Source organism: Polypterus senegalus, chromosome 6, assembly GCF_016835505.1.
Source record: "Polypterus senegalus isolate Bchr_013 chromosome 6, ASM1683550v1, whole genome shotgun sequence".
Classification (NCBI taxonomy): domain Eukaryota; kingdom Metazoa; phylum Chordata; class Cladistia; order Polypteriformes; family Polypteridae; genus Polypterus; species Polypterus senegalus.
This window is the reverse complement of record NC_053159.1, coordinates 72,669,643-72,689,463: the sequence shown is the minus strand read 5'-3', so window position 1 is coordinate 72,689,463 and position 19,821 is coordinate 72,669,643. Positions and strand designations below refer to the sequence as shown.

At 37.3% G+C, this 19,821-nt stretch overlaps 2 protein-coding genes across 6 annotated transcripts in view; one reads left to right on the top strand and one right to left on the bottom strand.

The window, feature by feature from the left end:
- The window catches only part of nme9 (NME/NM23 family member 9), a 56,625-nt gene extending 42,546 nt beyond the window's left edge, over positions 1-14,079 (top strand). For 3 of the 4 annotated variants that reach the window (XM_039756338.1, XM_039756337.1, XM_039756336.1), the window contains 4 exons: positions 9,279-9,517; positions 11,511-11,561; positions 12,215-12,298; positions 12,764-14,076. In XM_039756338.1, coding sequence (XP_039612272.1) covers positions 9,279-9,517; positions 11,511-11,561; positions 12,215-12,298; positions 12,764-12,777 — 388 coding nt within the window. In that variant the 3' untranslated portion in view covers positions 12,778-14,076. Of the gene's footprint in view, positions 1-9,278; positions 9,518-11,510; positions 11,562-12,214; positions 12,299-12,763 lie in introns of all 4 variants that reach the window. The other variant, XM_039756339.1, reaches the window with a different exon arrangement.
- A 50-nt stretch (positions 14,080-14,129) lies between these two features.
- smarcal1 (SWI/SNF related, matrix associated, actin dependent regulator of chromatin, subfamily a-like 1) overlaps positions 14,130-19,821 on the bottom strand; it is an 89,160-nt gene continuing 83,468 nt past the window's right edge. For both annotated transcript variants that reach the window (XM_039756334.1, XM_039756335.1), the window contains 2 exons: positions 18,583-18,679; positions 14,130-14,406 (listed from right to left, as the gene is read on the bottom strand). In XM_039756334.1, the coding sequence (XP_039612268.1) occupies positions 14,221-14,406; positions 18,583-18,679 (283 nt within the window). In that variant the 3' untranslated portion in view covers positions 14,130-14,220. The remainder of the gene's footprint in view (positions 14,407-18,582; positions 18,680-19,821) is intronic.

Here is a 19,821-nt window from a genome sequence, read left to right as displayed (position 1 = left end):
ATTGATGGGAAGTTAAATTTGAAGTGTAATTGTTCATAGAATGCAAAGACATTATCTATATACAATTCTCAACATGTTTTAATCTTTAAATACTATGTAGGTTTGAGAGGAAAAAATAAGGTGGTTATCATATAGAGGTGCAATTCATAAAAGCTTCTCTGTCTTAAACTGCTTCCTAAGTTTTTCCATATTCTGAGTGATTGAAGGCAAATTGGATTATTAGTATATTGACGATAGTTTGTATTTATTGGGGCATAAAGCAAGGAATATAAAGAAGTACTGAAAGACTTTAATTCTAGACCAGGCTTGTGTATATTCATTGATCTGTGTTAATGTCCAGCTCTTTACGGCTTGTATATTAGCCGCCCAGTAATAAAATTGAAAGTTAGGTAGTGCCATGCCCCTTGCTGCTTTAGGTCATTGTAGAGTCACCCTTTGAATGTATGAATGTTTTGAATTCCACATAAATGAGGTTATGATTGAATCTAATTTCTTAAAGAATGCATTGCTAATGTATATGGGGATGCTTTGAAATAAAAAATAAGCTTGGGGAGAATGTTCATCTTGATAGTGTTGATTCTCCCAGCTAATGCAAGGTGGAGGGTAGACCATCTATTCGTGTCTTAATTTTTTTTCCATGCAGACAGCAAAAGTTTGTTCTAAAAGAGCTTTATATTTATTTGTGATGTTTACTCCTAGACATTTAAACTGATCTGCTAAGATAAATAGGACATTTTCAGTCTAATATTATGTGTTCGAGAGTTCACAAAAAAGCACACCTTTTTTCAAATTGATTTTGAGTCCAGATATCTTTTGAAATTCTGGTAGTGCATTTAGAACTGCTGGCACTGACTTTTGTGGATCTGATATATACAATACCATATCATCTACATATGATATAATGAGGAAACCTGGAGTATTCTAGATCTGTTCAGGTAATTTCGTTGATTAACTCTGATTCCTTCTTGGTTTCCAGTTTAATTTTGTGGGAAAGATATGGAATAATCTGTCATCTTAAAATGCCTTCAGAGTTTCTGCAGAGACCTCTGAGGATGCATTTGTCTATAAAAAAATAATCAGTTTGCTTGGATATAAATTCTGTATTGTTCTCATCAACTAATGACATGGGGTTAGGACGCTAGCTTTGAGATGAGTGTGTAGGGCATAGCGATTTAAGCTCCATGATGAGAGGGTCATGGTCAGAGATAACAATAGAGATGTACCTGCAAGATTTGACAGTGGACAAAATAATTCTATATGAAGATATAATCAGTACTTGAGTAACAATGATGTTCTGGTGGGTCTGATAACATATGATCCATTATAAACTGTGTAATTATTTTTTCAGATTTAGATGTTGTTGCCACTGTAGGTGAAGACCTATCCAGATCAGGATTTAAAATACAATAAAGTCTCCAGCCTTTGTAATTTTATGAGTGTTCACATTAGGAACAGATGCAAAATCATTTTGGATGAAATCTCAATTATCCATGTTGGCTGCATAAATATTTATCAAAATCACTTTAGCATTAAATAATTACCCTTCGCCTTGACATATCACACTTCAGGATCAGATATTGCGTCTGATACTACAAATGAAATTGTTCTGTGTATTAAGGTTTCCACACCTCTAATTTTCTTTATATAGCTGGCGTGAAACATTTGGTCATTCCAATCTCTTTTCAACAAAAAGTGATCCTTAACTCCTTAAGTGAGTCTCCTGTAAAAATACTATCTTGGAATTTAGGGGGTGAGAATACTTTTTTTTCCTCTATTTCATGATTGAGAACTTTGACATTCCCAGCTCACAGTTCACTGTTTGGTCATAGAAACATTGCTTCTGAACTTTTGTTGACATTTTGTAGTCTTACATTAAGGCAGTAAGTACATTGGAGCCTATTGTTATGTTGGCACTTACATATATTGGGGTAGAAAAGATAAATAAAAAATAATTTGCTCTCTTTCTCTACCTCCCCTAACCCCCCAATTTTGCCTCCCCAAATGAGGCTGGAGCGCATTTCACAAAGTCCCAGCCATCTGGCATGTCATGAGACAGAGCAAAAATAAACCCCCCAGCAGCGGTGTAGAATAGATTTAAAATTGAGGTATTTTATGATATTAAACCTAGGATATGACCCAATACAATAAACCTAGGGAATGATGTTAAACATCAAAAAACTGTAAATAACTAATAACTTTGTGGTTACCAAAATGTACATACAGTATATTCAGTGGAAGAAATGTAAATTATATAATAGTAATTAAAAAAAAAAAAGTAAATAGAATGTATAGTTACGGCTAACGGTCACATTACAAACAGACCGAGTTGCAAGCAGGATCTTCTTTGCCTTGCCAGGACACAACATGACTCATGGCCATGTTTCAAGGGTTGTCAGGATCAGTCTTCTTAGCTCTTTTTCTGCTTCATCCGGAGAACTAAAAGTGTAAAAATGGCCTTTAATAATTACTTTCAGTTTATTAGGAAACAAGAGACTGCATCTCATTTCGGCTTTGCGGAAACGCTGTTCAGTGCTGTAGAATACAACAGCTGTTGAAGGGGAGAAATCCGAATGTGATTATTTTCAAATATAATCTCCTCCTTCAGTCTGACAAGCAACATCAAGTTCCCCAGTTATGTGCCTTTTTCTGTAGGTGAGAGCAAGTTCCACTAAGCTATCAGAATTTTATGTTTTGTGTTTGTTAATGTCTTTTGTCTATATATATATATATATATATATATATATTGTGTTCGGGTGAACAGATCAAGTGACACCAAAGAAATATTTAATCAGCACAAGAAAATTACAGAAAGATGTGCTCTTGACCCAAAAATAAAGCCAACTTCAAACAGCCTCTCAATGTATAAATAAACTGCTCAAAAAAATGAAAGGAACACTTTGAAAACACATCAGATCTCAATAGGAAAAAGAAATCCTCCTGGATATCTATACTGATATAGACTGGGTAATGTGTTAGGAATGAAAGGATGCCACATCGTTTGATGGAAATGAAAATGATCAACCTACAGAGCCCTGAATTCAAAGACGCCCCAAAAATCAGAGTGAAAAATTATGTGGCAGGCTAGTCCATTTTGCCAAAATTTAATTGCAGCAACTCAAAATTGCACGCAGCACTTTGTATGGCCCCTGTGTTCTTGTATACATGCCTGACAACATCGGTGCATGCTTCTAATGAGATGACAGATGGTGTTGTGGGGGATCTCCTCCCAGATCTGGACCAGGGCATCACTGAGCTCCTGGACAGTCTGAGGTGCAACCTGGTGGCATTGGATGGACCAAAACATAATGTCCCAGAGGTGTTCTATTGGATTTAGGTCAGGAAAGTGTGGTGGCCAGTCAATGGTATCAATTCCTTCATCCACCAGGAACTGCCTGCATACTCTCACCACATGGGGCCAGGAATTGTCGTGCACCAGGAGCCACCGTACCAGCATAGGGTCTGACAATGGGTCCAAGGATTTCATCCTGATACCTAATGGCAGCCAAGGTGCCTTTGTCAAGCCTGTAGCGGTCTGTGTGACCCTCCATGGATATGCCTCCCCAGACAATCATTAACCCACCACCAAACTGCTCATGGTGAATGATGTTACAGGCAGCATAATGTTCTCCATGGCTTCTCCAGACCCTGGAGCACTTCTGTCACGTGCTCAGGGTGAACCTGCTCTCATCTGTAAAAAGCACAGGGCACCAGTGGTGCATCTGCCAATTCTGGTATTCTATGGCGAATGCCAATCGAGCTGCATGCTGCTGGGCAGTGAGCTCAGGGTTCATTAGAGGACATGGGGCCCTTGGGTCACCCTCATGAAGTCTTTCTGGTTGTTTGGTCAGAGACATTCACACCAGTGGCCTGCTGGAGGTCATTTTGTAGGGCTCTGGCAGTGCTCATCCTGTTCCTCCTCCTGCTGATGGGTTATGGACCTTCTATGGCCCTCTCCAGCTCTCCTAGAGTAACTGCTTTTCTCCTAGAATCTCCTCCATGCCCTTGAGACTGTGCAGGGAGACACAGCAAACCTTCTGGCAATGACACGTATTGATGTGCCATCCTGGAGAAGTTGGACTACCTTTGCAACCTCTGTAGGGTCCAGGTATCGCCTCATGCTACCAGTAGTGACACTGACTGTAGCCAAATGCAAAACTAGTGAAAAAACTGTCAGAAAAGATGAAGAGGAAAAAATGTCAGTGGCCTCCACCTGTTAAACCATTCCTATTTTGGGGGTCATCTCATTGTTACCCCTCTAGTGCATCTGTTGTTAATTTCATTAACACCACAGCAGCTGAAACTGATTAACAACCCCCTCTGCTACTTAACTGAACAGATTAATATCCCATAAGTTTCATTGACATTATGCTATACTCTGATTAAAAAGTGTTCCTTTAATTCTTTTGAGCAGTATATTTTGCACCAATGGGAGATCTGTCCATGATGACTGCTTGGTCAAAACCACCTTCTCAGTAACACCTGTTTTTACGGTGTCTTTGCTGGAAGGAGCGGAGCCATCTTAGGCATTGTGGGCAGGGCTAGGTATCCTTCATGGCCATTTTGGATCCAACTTTTGTTTTTTCAATAGGAAGAGGGTCATTTGACACATCACTTATTGGGAATTTCACAAGAAAAACAATGGTGTGCTTGGTTTTAATGTAACTTTATTCTTTCATGAGTTGTTTACAGCCATTGACATGTCGCAGAGGTTAACACGTGAGGAGCGGATAGAAATTGTGTTGATGTCTGGTGAACGCAGTAACCGGCAGATTTCAATGCAAGACACCCTCCGAGACCACCCATCTCCCATGCTACAGTTAGCAAACTGCTTGCTAAGTTTCGTGAAACTGGTTCAGTGTTGGATTTGCCAAAATGTGGACGCATGAAAACTGTCACTAATGAAGAAACATCAGTGGCTGTCCTAGCTTCATTCAGCAAGAGCCCACAGCGTAGCACTCGCCGCATGTCACTGGAGAGTGGCATTAGTCGAACATCCCTTCGGCGGATATTAGCTACTCACAAATGGCACCCTTACAAACTCCAGCTACTGCAGCATCTCAACGAGGATGACCCAGATCGGCGCACTGAATTTGCAGAATGGGCAAAACAAAAATTGGAACAGGACCCTCAGTTTACACAGAAGATTTTGTTCAGTGATGAGGCAAACGTTTATGTGAATGGTGAAGTTCACAAACAAAACCACTGCTATCGGTCTGACACTAACCCACATTGGATAGATCCCTCCAATACTGTTGGAACAAACAAATTGATGGTATGGTGTGGTATATGGGGTACAAAGATAGTGGGGCCATTCTTCATCAATGGAAACCTCAAGGCCACTGGATATGCAAAATTGCTACATGATGATGTGTTTCCCTCTTAATGCACTGAAGCTGGCACATTCCCTGAGTTTTTCCAGCAAGATGGTGCACCACCACATTATGGGTGTCAAGTCCGAGCACTCCTAGATGAACAATTTCCTGGAAAGTGGATTGGTCGTTGTGGGCCAGTTGAATGGCCCCCAAGGTCTCCCGATCTGACCCCCTTAGACTTTTATCGTTGGGGTCATCTGAAGGCAATTGTCTATGCTGTGAAGATACGAGATGTGCAGCACCTGAAACTACGATTACTGGAAGCCTGTGCTAGCATTTCTCCTGCGGTGTTGCTATCAGTGTGTGAAGAGTGGGAGAAGAGGGCTGCATTGACAATCCAACACAATGAGCAGCACATTGAACACATTTTATAAGTGGTCAGAAACTTGTAAATAACTCATGAAAGAATAAAGTTACGTTAAAACCAAGCACACCATTGTTTTTCTTGTGAAATTCCCAATAAGTTTGATGTGTCACATGACCCTCTTCCTATTGAATAAACAAAAGTTGGATCCAAAATGGCCGACTTCAAAATGGCCACCATGGTCACCACCCATCTTGAAAAGTTTTCCCCCTCACATATACTAATGTGCCACAAACAGGAAGTTAATATCACCAACCATTCCCATTTTATTAAGGTGTACCCACATAAATGGCCCACCCTGTACATTGTATTATATATAATAATATATTTTTTATTATATATTTTAATATATTTTGTATTATATATTTATGTATATCTATATCAAATATATTATTTGGTGTATTACCCTTCTCAGAAGAGAGAAGGAAGGCCAAAGCTACTGGGAACAGAGAAGATTTCAGAAAGCTGAATGTGGAAATCCAAAAAAAGGGCAGAAAGGATAAAGAGAACTATTGGCATGAACAATGTTAGAAGATGGAGGTGGAGGAAGCAAGCAGAAAAGGTCACACATGGGAACTTCACACCCACATGAAGAGGGCACAGTCAACATTCATTGCTTAGAAGGCAATAGTTCAAGGGAGCAATGGACAGGAATTACATGACCAGCAAGCAACAAATGACTGGCGTTATGTCAATGCATATGGAGCACATATGAGTGGCAGAAAGAATGGAAAAGATCAATATTGCTCCCAATTACGAAGACAGGAGGCACAAAGGACTATTCGAATTACCACACCATAGTCCTGATATCACACGCAAGCAAAATTCTTCTGACTATCATCCAACACTTGATAACCACTGTTGATAGGGAAATACCAGATGTACAAGCTGGCTTCTGGAAAGTCAGAGGCACTCGTGATCACATTGCCAACCTTCGATGGATTATGGAAAAAAACAGGGAGTATCAGAAAGACCTCTATGTGTTTCATCGATTATTCGAAGGTATTTAATGTTCTTGAGCACAAGCAGCTATGGACCTGCCTGAAGAAAATGGGCACACTACCACACCTGACCAAGCTCATAAGATTGCTGTATCAAGATCAAAAAACTACATCCTGAACTCCATATAGAGACATGGAATGGTTTAAAATCGGAAAGGACACACGCCAAGAATGCATCATTTCACCAGCAGTTTTCAACATATACACAGAAGCTGTCATGTGATAAGCATGTCTGGATGAGTCAAAGACTGGAGTGGAAATATGTGGTACAAACATCAACAGCCTCGGATACCCTGATGATACTACCTTGCTGGCTGAAAATAAGAAGGATCTCGAACATCTGATCATGAAAGTTAAAGAAAAAAGTGAGAAGATTAGACTGTACCTGAATATCAAGAAAACAAAGATGATGACAACAGCAAAAAATGTGAGCGTCAATATCAAGATCAACAATGAAGAAATTGAAGTGGTTGAAGATTTAATTTTTTCTCAGCTCTAAAATTGATCCTGATGGGGACTGCACCCCTAAGATCTAGTGACGCCTGGTACTTGGAAGAATTGAGATGGCCAGTATGAACAACATATGGAAGAGCAAAGACATCAGACATCTGCTACGCATTCCGTGGACAACTAGAATAATGAACCAAGTAGTTTTGGAATGGATCAAACCTTTGGTCACATCATGCGGAGCAGGTGTCTTGAGAAGGACGTCATGCTTGGAATGGTCAGTGGGGAAAGAAGAAGAGGCCGCCCATTAACTCACTGGTTAGATACTGTCGAGAACGATACCGGACTGAACATGGCAGTACTGAAAGAAGCTGTGAGAGACTGGAAGACATGGAGAGCATTGATCCAAAGAGTGACCAAGAGTTGTACTCGACTGAATGGATAAACGGAAACAGTTTATTACAGCAAGCTTGTTTGGGATATCTGATGAAAATGAGTCTATCGCCATGTTTGAACTACAGCACAGAAAGTGAAAGTATTTCCTGTAGACTTTAGCCAATTTATCATCCTCGTTCCTGAATCTCTGCATATTTCTGGTGTCCTGGCTGGACAGTGAAACAGAAATCCTTGGGTGGGCTGAAGTTAAAATCTTCACATCTTGTTCATTCATTTAGTGTTTTCAGACAGGCATCTTACTAATTTTTTATTTAATTAATTATTATCAAATTATCAAAGGCATCACTGATAATTAAGTAACTGATTGAATAACATCAACCAATTCTTCTTCTTACACCATACAGTATTTTCCTATATGTTCAAGGCTTACATATACTGGTTATGTTCCTTTAAGTTTCTATAATTTATCGCACAAAGTCAGAAACCTGCATGCCACTTTCAGTGCATCCGGTAAGTATTCACAAGGCATCACTTTTTCCACATTTTGTGGAGCTTGAGAGGTGGTGCAAAGAGGAATGGGCGAAACTGGCCAAGGGTAGGTGTGCCAAGCTTGTGGCATCATATTCAGAAAGACTTGAGGCTGTAATTGCTGCCAAAGGTGCATCGACAAAGTATTGAGCAAAGGCTGTGAATGTGATGTGATTTCATGTGATTTCTCAGTTTTTTTTATTTTTAATAAATATGCAAAAACCTCAAGTAAACTTTTTTCATGTTGTCATTATGGGGTGTTGTGTGTAGAATCCTGAGGAAAAAAATGAATTTAATCCATTTTGGAATAAGGCTGTAACATAAAAAATGTGGAAAAAGTGATGCGCTGTGAATACTTTCCTATTTGTAAGCAAACCATTTAATGTATCTAACTGTACATTTTCCTAGCAAACTAACAAGCTGACTAACAGGCTGTAATTATATTAGAAATGTAGATGAACAATAAGGATGTTCCTATACATGTTAACTTAGGGGATGAAGAACCTTTCATTACCTATATAACTATGTTAGATTAACATTTTATTCTGTTTAAGCAAATACTCAGATGAATTTTAACTAACTTTTCAAGATTGGCTCTTGCAATGTAATTTTGTTAATTACTATCTGTATACACCAACACCATTCAATTGACCTGCTCTAATGGCACGATACATCAAACTGAATGACTGCTGTGTCCTGTTCTTTATGGCTGCCTTGTTTTCAGATTTACACAGAAAATCATGTGCTAAAGGTGATGTTGAAAGTACTTCATTCACAAAACTTGCCATGTGTTTGTAAATTGTGTGGGTTTATACTTTATTATATTGACTTTGAACCTACATATGATATAGAAGCAAAGCAAGCAATAATGATCCTTTATCTACATAATTTATTTACTGTATATAATCAATGTAAAATTGTACTCATCCATGTGGGTGCTGGAGTTAGCGTGCCCTCTCACAGGCTGTCGTCCTATCCTCCTGAGTGCTCATTAATACCCGCTGCTGTTTGAATTCATTCTGCGTCTGTTCTATGCTGGAGCAGACAAAGTGGTATGAATGCATGTCATCTACTGTGATCACTTTCTGTTGTGAAAATACTTCCTTGTGTATCATGTTATGTTATACTTGTGAACTGAGTTCAAACTAAAGTACACCTTTTGTATTTTAGTGGACCATGCATGATGATGATTTTGAGTAAGGAGAATGCTGTAGAGGAATGGAGAAATATGATGGGACCCACCAACCCAAAAGAAGCTCAGGAATCATCTCCTGGCTCACTGAGAGCACGTTTTGCCAAGGATATTCTGGAAAACTCTGTGCATGGACCTTCTAATCTTCAACATGCTGTGGAAAAAATAAAGTTTGCATTTGGCGACATTGGACTGGGGCCAAACGGGTCTCTTCAGGGTAATGTAAATAGTTAATATTTCAGAGTTTGTGGTAAAAACATTTATACTGCTTGTGTGTGCAGAAGTCTTACAAAATAACACAAATGTATTAAATCAATGTAATGGTATCTTTATAAAAGAAAGGTATAAATTTCTATCAAAAACATGAATATTAATGCGTCAGTCCAAACTTTTGACTGGCAGTGTCCATAATATTAATATACACATATACAGACACATATATACACATAAATTATATATACTAACTAAATAATATATATATATATATATATATATATATATATATATATATATATATAAATTAATATATTGTAAAGGAAAACCCAATACAAAACAAACAAGCACAGTATTAAAAGAGATTCATGAAAAGGCTTTTATTGAAAAGACGTATATGAAAAAGAAGGGAATACAAAATAAAGTATCGGACTTTCTTCTTGAGAAACGTCATTAGCGGGTGTATTTTACACTTTGCCGGTTTGTCTTTTGGAATGCCTAGTAAATGTGTGAAATATTAATCGTTTCATACTTTGATGTCCAATATTTGGCATTCTATATATATTGCCTAGGCGTTCTATACAATGCCTGCTTTTCATACATTGCCGGTAACACACACACATATATTTATATACAGTATATGTGTTTGTGTGTGTGTATATATATATATATATATATATATATATATATATATATATATATATATATATATATATATATATTTGTATGTATGTAGACCCTACCCTGCTTTTATGTTAGATTCAAACACAATACTGACTTTATCTATCATTATCAGTGCTCAAACCACTATATGTGTGTATTCAAAACTGCATATATAGTGAATCAGAGCACTGATAATTAGGAGTACAATACAATATGTCCATCTGGGGGAGTAAATGCTAACATTACTCAAAGTTATTGTCTGCTTTTTTATTTTTATTTTTTTTCATTTTTATTACTATTTAATTTAATATATATTTTTTTTGTATCAGTATACTGCTGCTGGATTATGTGAATTTCCCCTTGGGATCAATAAAGTATCTATCTATCTCTATCTAATAAGGCTCTTAACTGCACCATAGACATAATTTTATTCACTAAAAAATCACAGGAATGTTATTGACTTGAAGCAAGCAGCATATTTTTTATTTTATCTTAACTGGTTATTTTCCTGACAAGATTAAAAACAAATTGTAGACAGTTATTGCCTCTCACTCGGTTCTTATTTGTTTTTTAAATTCTTCAGTAACACATCTGTCACACTCATAGGTGTAAATTAAGCCACATTCTCTGCTTAGTTGGTCACCATCTTGGTAATTGATCCTAACTGTAAATCTGTAGCCATATAACAAAAAAAAAAGCAATCAAGAGATCGGAATCTTAGCAAGAAAGCAAAGAAAAATGACACTCCTGTCTCAATGCCGATAACATATCTTTTAAATAAATGAGTCAGGGAAGAAATGATCCATCTTTAGACACTTTATTTATGACACTTTATGAAGTGTGTGGTGGACACTAGAGTTGTGTGTTCATGGGAGTTTCCTTTCCCAATTCAAGGTCCTGCTTCCAGGTTGACTAGTGACTGTAAACTGACAGCATGTGACATCCACAGGTGCCTACATGTATGATGGAATTCTGCTTCCCTCTCTGGCAGGCTTCTGCTTTGTACCAATTTCCATTTTGCTCAAGTTCACTATGACCTTTAAATGGATTTAATTTGTTTAAAAATGAAAGGCTGAAAGTATGGTTACTGCCACCTATGTATTATTTTATTCTGCCTGTGTGCTTGTATGCTTGTTAGCACCATGCTGTATAAAGTGCTAGGCAGGATGGAGTCCTACGATTTGTGTCTCTGTCTATCACAGCATCTTCTGTCAAAAATGAGCTACTAGTGCAGTATGCCATGAGTGCTAACCACTGTGCTGCCATGCACAACAAATACAATACTTAGATACATTTATACAAATTAATTCTGGGATCTTACTGTGTTCTTTTAGGTGTAGAGCCAGCGCTGGACAGAGCTGATCACTTAGATGCTCTTATAAATGGTAAATATGATCACATTTGGTACACAATATGTCATTTCCTCACAATCCTTTTAATAGAATTGTTTGAGCTACTCACTGCAGACTGTCAAAATCCTCTTTACCAAGCAAGTGTATTAATGAAAATGGGTAATGAAACAAAAAGCTCTGAACTGAAATATTGTCTGGAATCGGTTAGTGCTAACATTGATGACTCTTTTGGAATCCAGTAGTCTCAACGTAAGGTAACGGAGGGTGAAGGCTCCAGTATCAGCATGTGAGGAGATTTCAAATCCTGAACTCCATTTATTTCCACCATCATGGGATTCAGGTAGCGCTGTCCACGTCCAAAGTGTGCAACAACCTTTCATGCAACAGTTGAGAAAAAGAAAAACAAAACCCTAAGACAACTCTACTGAAAAAGTAACATACTGGACATTTGACGTGTCAGATATTCAACATTTCCAGAGAGTACAGATAAGAAGGAATTCAAAGCAGTGCAAAAAGTGCTGTCACCAAAGTTAAATTTTAAAGAATGTATTAAATAGTAATTGACAACTCACTGTTAATAAGAAACAGCAAACACTAGTTTTACAAGATGAGGATTTGTTGCTGTTATATAATCAGTACTGTAAAGCAGCATGCTGTTTGAAAGGACATTTCTAATTTCATTTCAGGCCCAGAGATGACAGAGGAGACAGCCATTTCTAATGACGAGCAATCAGAAGCACCTCCTGACAGTACAAATCAGGCTGAAGAAGGTAATATTTACGATGAATTTGCAATTGAATAAGGGTGAAGGATGAACTGCTCTGATCTAAAAGATCTAGAGGATGTACTTGTGGGATTTATTATTAGGTGTGACTGTCCACATGTATTTAAAATGTAAAAAAAACTAAATGAAAAAGTGGCAGGTTAACCAAACCCTTTGTACTAAAACAATGAAAGGATAATAAAATCCACAATAAAGAGAGATAAGTCGAGTGGCTAAACAAGTTCAGTTCAACAGGGAATGATCTCCAATAATGAAATGAGTTAGAAAGAAAGGTCGCCGCCGCTTTAGTGGGACTCTAGTGACAACTTTCATTACCCACCATCCTGGACTGCTTAAGTTTCATTAAATGAAAAATATCCTGTCAATAGGAAAAGTTTACAGCTTGCCGTGTACTGGTATTTATTTTGTTTGGTATTAAAAATATCATTTTAAATATTTTATTTTTAAACAGAAGAAGAATCTTGACTTGAAGCCCAGTGGAAATTCAAATTCAACCTGAAACTGGAAAGAAACCCTGAACTTTACCGTCTGATTTTTTTTTTTTAACCTGAAGATATTTGATGTTTTTTCTGGACCAGAGTTCAGCCTCCATGTATATTTTAATCAAGCATGGCAATGGCTGAAAGCCTAAAAACGGACCTGTGGGCTTCAGTCATTATGACCCTCCACACACATTTAAAATCATGCCATAGCAAACCAAGAATTTATATTTCTGAGATGCCGCACCGCTGAAGCATATTTGCATGATAAATGGAAGCCAGCAACTTTAACAGACTGCAAGTGTCTCTCGGGGAAAACGTTTTAAATGTGAAAACAAATCACACTTTGGGCGCAAGATGGATATGCAGGACTCTGTTGTCCACATCATGTTGAACTGACCAGCTGGTTTCTGTTTTTTTTATTTGTTTGGTTTTTTATATCTTTCAAATTTAAATATGTGAAATGATTTTTTTCTATATTTCAGTTGCCACTTTTTAGTTTAATTGGGTGAATATATTCAAGATTATATTGTTTACGCCTTATATTTCTGTATTATACATGAATACAATAAACATACAATTCCCTACATGTGATGTTTGAACCTTTCAACTTTAAAACAATTTCAGTAGGACTCTCTTTGGAACAGGAATTTAAACTGTATTGCATCTAAAGTAGAGTATTTTGATGGTGACTAAGAGTTTTTTTATTTTTTTAATAATTCCAGGATTTGTTGGGTCTCCCCCTTGTATATTCTAGCTGTGTTACCTGGCTTTGATGGGCCTCGATTGTAATGGTGTTGGGTTAAAGGAGACGTTCAGTATTTTTCAAGTGGAATTTATTTCTTTAAAAACATTGTATATAAGCGTTTGCCACACAAAATTGTGTCCTAAACTTATGCGTCTTTTGTAATTAAAAAAAAAAACAAAAAAAACCCATCTTGCCCGATGGGCGGGCGCTTTACTGCAATGGAGGCCATGGGGCACAGAGTAATAAAGGAGTTCTAAACTGCAAACACACCAATACATGTGTCAAAGCTATTTAATTAAGTGGCACACAGCAAACCGAATATTTATGGAGATTTTACAAACCAGACATGCATGGGAGATAAGTGACAATAGGCAGAGGACAGGGTATGGCTGAAAAATTAGAATTAGAATTTAGAAAAAGAAGAAAAACATCACTTTAAACTTGTTACTGTAGATTCAAGTGAACATTTTACTGGCGACATGCTCTACTGTATCTATACTGCACTGATTTACCAACTCGCCAGTTTCTTTTTATTTTTATATTGATCTTAATAACAAATGAGGAAAAAGTAATGAATAAAAATAATACTGTTTGCTTTATATTTGTAGTTTATTATTAAAACTGTAACAATTATTAGTATTTTGTACAAAATTAGAAATGTACTAGAAAAAATTATTTACATTATTGAATACATCTTTTTTTGCAAGGTCCATCCCATTCAGTAGTTTCAGAACTGTCAGAAAAATTTCCAAAATCAGAATTATCCCATTCATCGGCGGCCTCTGCAAAAAATGCATCATCGCCTTCTTCTCCGCCTTCTGCAAATGATCTCTGGAACATGTCAAGAATCGTCTTTTGCTTGGGATCCTAAAAAAAAAAAATAGGTAAAAATACTTGCCAAGACACAGAACTACTATTTTCAGACAGAAATGTTTCTAAAAGGATGTCTTAGAATGCCTGGTTTGTTCTAAAAGTCTTCATCAGGCTGAACAGATTATTCCTGTAATAATACATTAAGTGACTGCCAAGGAATATCAGATACAAACAAAGAAAAGGCCGACCATAACTCAAAACCAACCAGCACACACAGGATACACACTGGGCGCCATCTGCTCAGCATACCACTTGAGTAAATAGTCGTGTGGAATAACCTTTAAGGCGAGAGTCCAACTGCATAATGGGAGATGTTCGGGGGGCAAGTTTCAGGTTAGCCAAGGATTTTCATGTGCACACAGAAGTCACCCCTTACATTTGTTCTTCATTATTTGCTGGTACAAGGCAGGTGACTGGCCCTGAATCTCTCACACACATATAGACACACACAGACCATGTTGTGAAAAGGGATTTACCAACTTTCTAAAATCCTGTGTTTTTGTGCATTTTACACAATAAATGGCCTCAAAACTCTAAACAAAGCACAATATTAGGGAAAAGAAACCTGAGTGCAGTTCTGAAACCATTACTTTCATTATTCAAGCAGCCAAGGTACCTCACATCCCGATCACAGATCGGAAAAAGTAATTGCTTCCATAGATTCGATACTTGGTTGCAGCACCTGTAGCAGCAATAATCAAGTAAATGCTGCCAACTATTCGATAGCAGCCTTTCACATTCCTGTTTAGAAATGTTAGCCCACTCTTTCAAAGCAATTCTGCAAAATTCAGACACATCGGTAGGGTTTTACAGCCAAAAGTTTAAAGTGTGCCACTGTGATTTGTGTACATAATTTTACTCCAAAATGATATATATATATATATATATATATATATATATATATATATATATATATATATATATATATATATATATATATATATATATATATTTTACAGGAGCTGAATTTGGGACTTTCATTAGTTGTCAGTTATAATCATCAAAATTAAAAAAAATAAACATTTGAAATACATCAGTCTGTGTGTAATGAATGAATCTAATATATAAGTTTCACTTTTTGAATGGAATTACTGAAATAAATCAACTTTGTCATGATATTCCAATTTTATGACCGGCACCTGTACACACACACACACACCCAGCAAGATACCACACTACACCCTCTGCTCACACCACAATACCACTACTATACAAGTCTTAACCCTTTTTAAAAAAAGGCAAACAAGTCCAGCAGAACACACTGGCACTACAACATACCACCTGTGCCACAGGGGCTGTTGGTATCTGCTTACCTGACCCATTAGGTTGGACCCACGACTGCAGATTGTTAGAAGGTGTTGGTTGCATTTACACTCAGTTGGAAAGCAGAACACACGGAAAAACACTGATTCACTTAAAAATACGGAACTACTCTATCTATGAGTAAAATAAAATTATTTAGTTATGTGTTAAGTGGCAATTAAATTGTTATATTAAATACATTTTTATTACATTAAAGAAATGTTGAAATAATCAATTATTTTCATTCAACTTTTCCTGGTGAAGCTTATAGTCAAAATAAATACATGAAGTGAAAGCAGTTTATTGTAAAGTGTGGAATTAAAAACTCTAAGCATACAGCAAAAGCAGAAGAGAACATAAACCAGTTAGCCACAACATTAAAACCAGTGACAGGCACAGCGAGTAACATCGATTATCTCATTACAATGGTACGTCTCAAGGTGTGGGATATATGAGGCAGCAAATGAACAGTCAGCTCTTGAAGGTGATGGGTGGGAAGCAGGAAAATTGGGCAAGCATAAGGATCTGAACAACTTTGACAAGATCTAACTCTTATATGCAGATGATGCATTAATATGGAAGAGAAATGTAAACTACGTGAAACAAATAGTTCAGAAGGCATTAGGAGTATTACAAAACTGGTCGATAACATGGGATTTAAATTTTTGGCTTTTGTAAAATTCTTAACGAAAAGTCTGATAATATCTCTTTTTGTGCAATCAATAGTCCCTCCTTAGCTTCTAGGGAAACCTGCTATAGATGATACCCTATTAGTACTGAAAAGGGAAATGAATGTAACCATAAAATATTTAGTGGAGGATTATTTACGAAGCAAGTGGGCAGAGTATGCACAAATATTTACTGATGGATTGAAAGATGGCATTCTAGGGAACACGGGAGCAGCATTCTAAGTAACAGAGTTTAGAGTAGGTACAAAAAAAAAATGATTTAACAAGCTATACGGCAGAACTGATGGGGGTAATTATAACGCTAGAATGGGTGGAAGAAGTAAAGCCACCAAGGGCAGTTATTTGCTCAGATTCCCAATTAGTATTAATGTCAATTAAAGCAGTCAAATGTTTGTCCAGGCAAGAAATGCTTTTGGAAATCTTACATTTATACTGTACAACAGTACAGTATAATTGGGACTATTTATTGAGTTTGTCTGTGTTCCAACAAATATTGGGATGAAAGGAAATACATTAGCCAATAGAGGAAAAAAGTTAAAATTGAAGCAGGAATGAGTTATATTGAAATTAAAAATAGAATAAAAAACAGGTTTTGCAATTAAGGAAAAATAAATGAGAAACAGCAGTTAAAGGCAGACATGCAAGTAAAAACAGAAGAGAAGAAGTAATATTAAGTAGATTAAGGCCAGGTCACTGTGGCTTAAATTAAGGATTGTATTTAACAGGTAGACACACAGATGGAAACTGTGTACAATGCGGCTCAAAGGAAACAATTCAGCATGTGCTACTCCATTGTGTTTTGTATAAAAATCAAAGGTGATCACTAATCAAATGTCTCAGCAGAACAAAAATGGACACAATATCATTAAAGGATGTTTTGGGGGAAAGTCAGATACAGGAAACTAATGAAATTCATTACAAATATGGGACTGGGAAAAAGAATTTTACCTAATTAATGCAATGACAAGTTCTCCCTCCGTACAGTAGGGTAGGTGGCATTAATATACTCAAGAGTATCCAAATCCGACAGAAGAAAAAAAAAAATAAGAAAAAGAAAGAAAAAGAAGACGACGACTTTAACAAGGGCCAAATTGTGATGGCTAGATGACTAGGTCAGAGTATCTCCAAAAAGGCTGGTCTTATGGAGTGTTCCTGGTAGTACTGACCAAAAGTGGTCCAAGGAAGGACAAAAGGTGAACCAGCGACAGGGTCATGGATGCCTAGTGTTCACTGATGGGTGTGAGGAGTGAATGCTAAACCACCTTGTCCAATCCCACAGAAGAGCTACTGTAGCACAAATTGTTGAAAATCTTAGTGCTGGCTATGAAAGAAAGGTGTCAGAAGACACAGAGCTTTCTGCATAACCACAGACTGGTGAGAGTGCACTCTGATCTCTGTCCATTAACAAAAGGGCTTACAATGGGCAAATGAGTGTCAGAACTGGACCATGGAGTAATGGAATAAGGCTTCCTGTTCAGATGAATCATGTTTTTTTTTTTAGATCATGTTGGACAGCCAGGTGCGTTGTTTACCTGTGGAGCAAATGGCAGCAGGATACACAGCAGGAATAAGGCAAGCTGGCAAAGACAGTTGTGATGCTCCGGAGATTGTTCTGCTGCTAAACCTTGGTTTGTGGCATTCATGTGGATGCTACTTTGATACACACCACCTATCTAAAGATTGTTGCAGACCACGTACACCCCTTCATGGCAGTGGTATACCCTGATGGCTGTAGCCTCTTACAGCAGGATAATGGTTTGAAGAACACAACAAAGAGCTCAAAGTGTGGACTTGGCCTCAAAATTCTGGGGATTTCAATATGATTGAGCCATCTATTGGATGTGCTTGAAAAACATGTCCAATCCATGTAGGCCCCAGCTCACAACTTATAGGACTTGAAGTCTCCTACTCAGTAACAAAGTATTGTTTGCTTGAAGGCAAGACCATTAAAAATTGAAGATTTACCATACCAAGGCAACCAGGCTCTGCAGATCATGCTGTTAAAAACTGTGAAATCTCCATCAGTGAATACAAAATTAGAGCACTAAATGCACATGATGCAAAAGTGAAGGATATGCTTTGGAACAAGAACAGCTACCATATGCACACAGGTTTTCTATTCCTTTACTGGCTTCTTGTTTATTAGTTACATGTTAAAGTTTAGTAAAGTTAGACATACCTTACAAGTGAATTTAGCGGATTCAGCCTTGTCTGAGATGTTGCTCTCTGACAGTCCAGCCTGCTCTAGAATTTTCATCTTCTCTTGTATCATTGGCCTTGGTTTGGAACAACAAAGATGAAAGCAAATTATAATTTTTTTTAAGACTAAAGAATAACTCCCTGCAGTGTGAATATAAAATCCTATCTGGCAAGTGTGCTGCTCTATCCCATTTTCTTTTTTCTTCATGTAACGGAAAAAAAACAGCATGCATTTGTTCATGTATTGTTTGCCACTGTATGAGGCCTTGTACTTCCACAACTTTTAGTTTTCTTAAGCCTCTTGCAGCCCTGAATTTTGAGACATTAAAATTAGAAAAGTCACATATTCTCCCTTTCTTTACAGAACCCCCTCGATATTCTGACTGGGCTATTCAAATACATCTCAATTACAAGCTATTCTAACATTTCTGTAACTACACGTTTTAAATTAATCTAATGTTGAAACGCAATCTTCTTCCCAACTTTCATTTTTAAAGCAGTCAATTCTGACAACACTGCCAGCCCTTTTTTATAGCACCTTACTTTACAGTGTAGATGTGGGCTGATTTTTTTAATATACAATGTTCGATTTACATAGGACATGCCGAATAAAGAACGATACCACAACGTCCTCTGAGAGCAACTTCTCCCAACCATCCAAGAAACAGTTTGGTGACCAACAATGCCTTTTCCAGCATGATGGAGCATTGTGCCTTATGGCAAAAGTGATAACTAAGTGGCTCGGGGAACAAAAAATAAAGGAAACTCCCCAGACCTTAATCCCATTACGAAGTTGTGGTTAATCCTTAAGAGGCAGGTGGACAAACGAAAACGCACACATTCTGACAAACTCCAAACATTGATTATGCAAGAATGGGCTGCCATCAGTGAGGATCTGGCCCAGAGGTTGATTGACATCACGCCAGGGCAAACGGCACAGGTCTTCAAAAAGAAGGGCCAACACTGCAAATGCTGACTCTTTGCACAAACTTACTTGTCAATAAAAATGTGTGAAACTTATGAAATGCTTGTAATTACACTTCAGTATACCATAGAAACGTCTGACAAAAAAAAATCTAAAAACACTGAAGCAGCAAACTTTGTGAAAATTAATATTTGTGTCATTCTGAAACCTTTCGGCCACGACTTTACATCTAATTCACGGTTACAAACGGTTTTTCAGGAGTTACTTAAGGCTCGTCTGGCAAGAAATTTTAAA